This window comes from Chelonoidis abingdonii, chromosome 3, assembly GCF_003597395.2.
Source record: "Chelonoidis abingdonii isolate Lonesome George chromosome 3, CheloAbing_2.0, whole genome shotgun sequence".
Lineage (NCBI taxonomy): Eukaryota > Metazoa > Chordata > Testudines > Testudinidae > Chelonoidis > Chelonoidis abingdonii.
The window spans coordinates 31506411-31512080 of NC_133771.1; the positions used below are offsets into that span (position 1 = coordinate 31506411).

The 5670-nt window shown below is 40.1% G+C and overlaps 1 protein-coding gene across 6 annotated transcripts in view; it reads right to left on the bottom strand.

Moving 5' to 3' along the window:
• Window positions 1-704: 704 nt before the first annotated feature.
• Window positions 705-5670, bottom strand: part of HPCAL1 (hippocalcin like 1) — a 121051-nt gene continuing 116085 nt past the window's right edge. For 5 of the 6 annotated variants that reach the window (XM_075063683.1, XM_032778170.2, XM_032778168.2 and 2 more), the window contains one exon: window positions 705-1887. In XM_075063683.1, the coding sequence (XP_074919784.1) occupies window positions 1790-1887 (98 nt within the window). In that variant the 3' untranslated portion in view covers window positions 705-1789. Of the gene's footprint in view, window positions 1888-3402; window positions 5659-5670 lie in introns of those variants that run through there. The other variant, XR_012655480.1, reaches the window with a different exon arrangement.

The following is a 5670-nucleotide window of genomic DNA, read 5'->3' on the forward strand; positions in this document are numbered from 1 at the left end:
GAAAGCTTTGCATATTACATCATTGATGCCAGTGTTTCAGTGGCACATACCTCACTGAAATATACTTCTGGCTGCACAAACCCTCTGTATACTGGAAAGGAACTTAACATAGTATTTTCGGTCCAATAAAAGAGGCTGCATTAGTTAGCTGCAGGATTGCTGGGGGACTGGATGGTACAGCATGCTGGTAACAGGATACAGAGCCTCACACCATTATGTTAATAAGGAATACTAGTAGCACTGAGCACTGATACAGTGCTTTTTAGGTGGAGAGAAGCAGGAACTCACACAGCGAGTCAATGGCAGAAGCCAGAGATAGAACCCAAGTTTCCTGACTTTTAGTACCTGATGCTTTATCTACCAGCCAACTCTAAGTCCAGCCTAGGCCAGTGGTGACTTGGAGCTATCAGCTCTTCAGCGAACTGTGTGAAATTACCATGTCGGTCTCAGTCTAGTTTCCTTTGGGGAAAGGTTCCCAAGGACCATCAACATAGTGGGCACTAAAATACTCTTGTTTGCTGGTAAATCTCAACAGAGATGCCAACGATGGAAGGACAGTGGGGACTAGGTCGCCTCCCCTCCCCTAGATGAGGGGATGTAAGGAAAGGAAGGGCAGGAAAGCTTTCAGTACTCTTGTCTTGACTATATTTATCACATGCACAACTATGGAACAGTAACTTGTACTACTGGTTAAAATAAGACAGTTATTGACAAGAAAAGTAGTATTTTATTTCAATGAATATTTCTTGGCATTAGGCAGATATTAAATAACACTGGATTGCACAAGACTATTAACATATTGACAGCAAAAGAATGGCAAGCATAGCAAAGTTTAGAACAGCAGCGTGAGTCACATCACCTCATGTCACTCAAAAGCCAGTTAATGCTGCAACCACCACTAAGTGGGACTCCACCGAGAAATACAAAATGAGAATTATTCCTTTTATTCTTTTGTTAATACAGTAAATGCTGGAACGATCAACAGTAAAAATGAACAAATATTTGCATTCAGTAATTAAACAGAGTGAAATAGCCACAAATTGCTAATCATGCATTTTCTTTAACAGCAATTTGCTAATGCATAAATATCTCAAAAACAATCTTCAAGATTTGAATAAATCACGGACAACAAGAAGAAATTAAGCTTGAATTTTACTTTATGCATAAATACCTGACCTACATATTAAAATTTTACTTCACCATATATATATAATTTATATATATATAATATTAAAAGAAAGTAGACAATTAGTTAAGTGCAAGCAATTTTCCTCAAAAGCACAGACAATTTGGAACCATGCCCAGAAAAGCTTCTCTCTTCTTCTTCCTACTCCATTCAGTTCACATTTTGCTTCAAAAAATGATGATCTACCATCTGCTAAGTTGGATAAAAATTCTATCTAGTATCTTCTTGGGGCTACTAGAATGCCATCATTCTTACTGACTAAAAGATGAGATACCTCACCAGAAATTTGAACTCTTTGTATCTGCATGTAAACATATCTTTCAATTACGTTAATCATGTAGAGTGAGTGAGTGGTAACATTGGAGGGGAGGAAGAGGGAGAAAAACAGAACTGCAAAAGGAACGTTGCACTCATGTTAGTGAGAGGAGTGAGGCAGTCCTCACTCTGATACACGCACGTGCGTGCGTGCGCACACACACACACACAATCTGGCAATGGAATCTTATCCACTAGCAAGTTGAGGAATGATTGAGAAGGCATCCATTTGCGAGCAAAGCTTGAACAACAAGCCAGCAGTTTCTTTGCAAACTGTCCAGAGTTTAATTAGAACTGACTTGCACTGCTTGGATCACATTGTAACAATCGCACAATAGAGGGATCACTCTTGGCACCTTTAATAAACTCTTCCAGGGACAGTTTACCTTGAAAGGAGAAAACAGAAAAAGTCACTTGCGTTGCAAGATCAAACAAAGCTTAAAAATAAATCCTTCACAGAAAGCTAAAAATACACATATCCTACTCCAAGTGGATTTAGGGTGAAACTGGCTGCCATGCAGGTGAACCAGGCACTCCCTTCCTCCTCAAGCCTGGCTGCACTATTTTTTCAAGCAAACGAATCTAATATTTTACTTTACATTTGACATTAACCAGGGACATTATCAAGTTAAAACAATTGTACTAATAATGCCACGTTAGATCAACAATTTAAGCAGAGAACTGCCTTAAAACAAAACTGGAGAACAAACATTCATTATACACACAAACTAGTCTAGAAATGGTGCTTCAATCAAAGGTGAGATTTTAAACCACCCAGAACCCAGGATATTTGCATCATATGTACTGACAGGTGATCATGCAACAGTGTCCCTAACACTGGACAATGTGACGTAATTTATTCTACATTTGTGAATTATTGCTATGGTCAGTTGTGCTGTGGTACAAGAAACAGGCCTTGAGTGATGCTGAAGCGATGCCCTGTTTGCTGAGCTGAGCAAAACCTTTGCAATCAGACCCCTACGAACTAGTTTTTCAGGCTTTGTTACAAACCTGAAACTTGGGCCAATTTATGGGGTTAGGGTTCAAAACTATGAAAAAAATCCGTGGCTATTACTGGCTTTTAAAACCTGAAACTCGCAAAAGGTGTGAATGACCATTAATCAAAACGACCAGAGTTTGCACGGCTTGTAATTCTTTGTTAGCCACCATTGCTGAAAAGCTAGAACTGTTCTCTTGTAACAGTTTCACTCTGGGACCACATCTACAAGCTGGTGGAATTTCCACTGAGCTCAGTACAAGTGCTGCCTACAGAGGCTTTCAGGATCGCATTTATTAACTGTAATTTGAACAACAGTATTGAAATATCTTATTTTTCTTATTAATATTTTGCATCTGATACACGTGCAATGGTATTCTCTTGTATAGTATGTTACACACCCACAGATGAAGAGTAATAAGCAACAAAACATTTATGAGAATTGAAATGGATCTTTCTTGGACGATTTCACTGGGCCCGACGATTCCCCCCCTTGCGTCAATGTAACCTCCCCAGCAGATGGGCTATGACAGGGTGACTGAAGTATGCTGAACTCCTGAAATGACTTCTGGCTTTTATAATCTCGAGATTTATTACAAGCTGGCAAAGTTTAGGACAGTCCTGAATTCAATGAACCTACTTACATGTCTAAAGTTGTAGGTCTGGGATAGTTATTAGTAGATGCTAATGACCTAAATACTCTGTAAAAGAAGTTTCTTATACATGTAATTTGTTTAATCAGTAGGTTTTTATACTTTTTAATAAAAATATTTGCTACTGGGATTGTCATTACACAAGATATTCTGGCAGTCATGTCCGTTTACATTATTGTATGAAATACTTTATACAGTTGTAATTATATACAAAACATTCCAAGGCAATTCTTACCCATTTAAATTGCCCCCATTATAGAAATAACCACCACATAATTTTCTCTTGGTAAAATAAAAATAACTCTTTGGAGAACAGTGTGGCATGTTTTGCATAATCTTACTGCACATGTATTAGGAAGTAGAATTTTAGCATAGATCCTCTGCTGAGATTTTAAACCCACGTACAATGAACATACTCAAACAGAAATGCTCCACTGTGAGAACCACCTGATCACGTTTCAGTTCCACCCCTTAGGTGTTATTCTCTAACACTTAGCACTGCTTTTAGCTCATATTGCTTTTTTTTGTTTTTAATTGCTCCTTGCATGTGTTTAGTATATACTCCAGAGTATGGTATTAATTTACAATTTTTCTTCCTACAACAGTCATTCCCAGAGTATCAGAGCGTCTCAATGAATTACAGATGCATCTGTTCTTACATTCTATTTTTACTGTGTTTTTTTCTTTTTTAAAAAGACTAATATACATTTTATTGTTCCAAATAGAAGCTTCCTACCATAGATTCAGATTTTGCATTTGACTTTTGCTCGTTATCCCTTTTCCTACAAGTGGAAGGCCCTGGGAGGGAGCAGATGTGTAACAACATTTGCTTTTATTAAAAATATTAGAGAAAATGCATATAGAGATGGTCTCAGCCTATCGTGGGGACAAGGACTGGATTCAATGGTCAAGTGGCAGTATTAGCTCACCTGACCAAGGTATCATATGCCAGGAGAGCAGAGAGATGCAAGGGCCCACAGCAAGACAAGGCACTTATATTCTGGGCGAGCTGTTTTTTGTTAAAACACTGGCATTTCTGAGAAGAATTTTTGCTAGCCAAAGTTTTCACAAAACTTCGCACAAGTTGACTGTTTGTTTGTGTGCAACACTCCAGGACAAAGTACAGTATAAAGCAAAATCTGGCAGCATTGTCCCAAGGCACAGCGAACAATGAGAAGCCATTCAATTCCTATCAATAAAGCATACACGCAAAGTGCTATTCTCCTCTCTCTCAGCTGGAAATGCAGAAGGGACAGCTAGGTGTGTTGAAATTACACCTCTCAGTATGTACATTCTATTACTTAGCAATACATTACTTACGGGCGTGACATTTTGCTAGTTATGGAATTGCTTTAATGAAACTATCTATATATTCTAGGTTTTGCCACACTGCCCTATCACGTATCTCTGCATGCCACATGTGTCACAGAAGGACTACTTTACATGTTTTAGTTTTGTATCCCTCCACATGTAGAGCCAAAGAGGGAAATCCTGGCCCCCACTGAAGTCAAGGCCCAACTCCTGTGGACCTCAGCAAAGTCAGGTTTTTACCCCAGGGCTCCATTTACTGTCAGTTCAAAAGAACATGACTCAGAGGGAGCCATAAAAATCTTTAAGGGTATGGCTCAGAGGCACATTTTTGCAAGCACAAACCCTTGCCTTTAAAAAAAATCTGGAGCTACACTTCTACAGCTGAATGGAGCTAGAAAAATCTAAAGATGTATAAAGCAGGAATATAAAACTGCAGGGCTGAGAAAAGAATGGAGGTACAAATCTGATGCCAAATCTTGCTCTCCTCATGCATGCGAGTAGCCTCACAGGAGGTAACTTTAAGGACAGCCAGACTTTGTCCCTAGTTTATACCTTCCCAGCTGAAGGCACTGAAGCACGAGTGGAAGGCACTGAAGCTATAGAAGTTTCAGAGGAGCCTTTTCACACAAAAAGATATCGACGCGGTGGAACAGATTATCAGAGACAGCAGCAGGAGATTAAACTGAATGGGAAAGAAAGAGAGTGGGGAGAAGAGAGACAGTAAGGTGGCTAGCAGCTCTGCCTCCCCTCTAAGTAGGCAGATGCATCTATTCAGGTTGCCACTCTCCCAACAATTACAGTGGGCCATAGTCCGAGATGCCTGGTCATTGAATACAATTTTAAGCACAGCTCTGACTTGGTTCTACTGGCAGGGACGACTAAGATGGATGACATAAGATCGCTCTGTGCAACATGCAACTAGGATGTTTCCAGAAGTAGTTACTCAGGTACTGCCCTGTAAAACAGAGCATGAGATTGATTTGGGCACAGGCCCTCAAAGGAGCAGGGTGATTTTTGCAAATGAAAAAATGAAGGTACTTGGTCATGGAGCTGGCACAGGGAACAAGCTGGACAGGCTCAGGAAAGGTGAGCAGGCCTTTGGAGGTGCAGCAAGGGAGAAGAGGGTCCTCAATCTTCTCTCCCCCTCTCCTCAGGCAAGAACACACCCCCTACTCTCTCCTCTTGCAGTATACAAGCTGCGGGGGGGG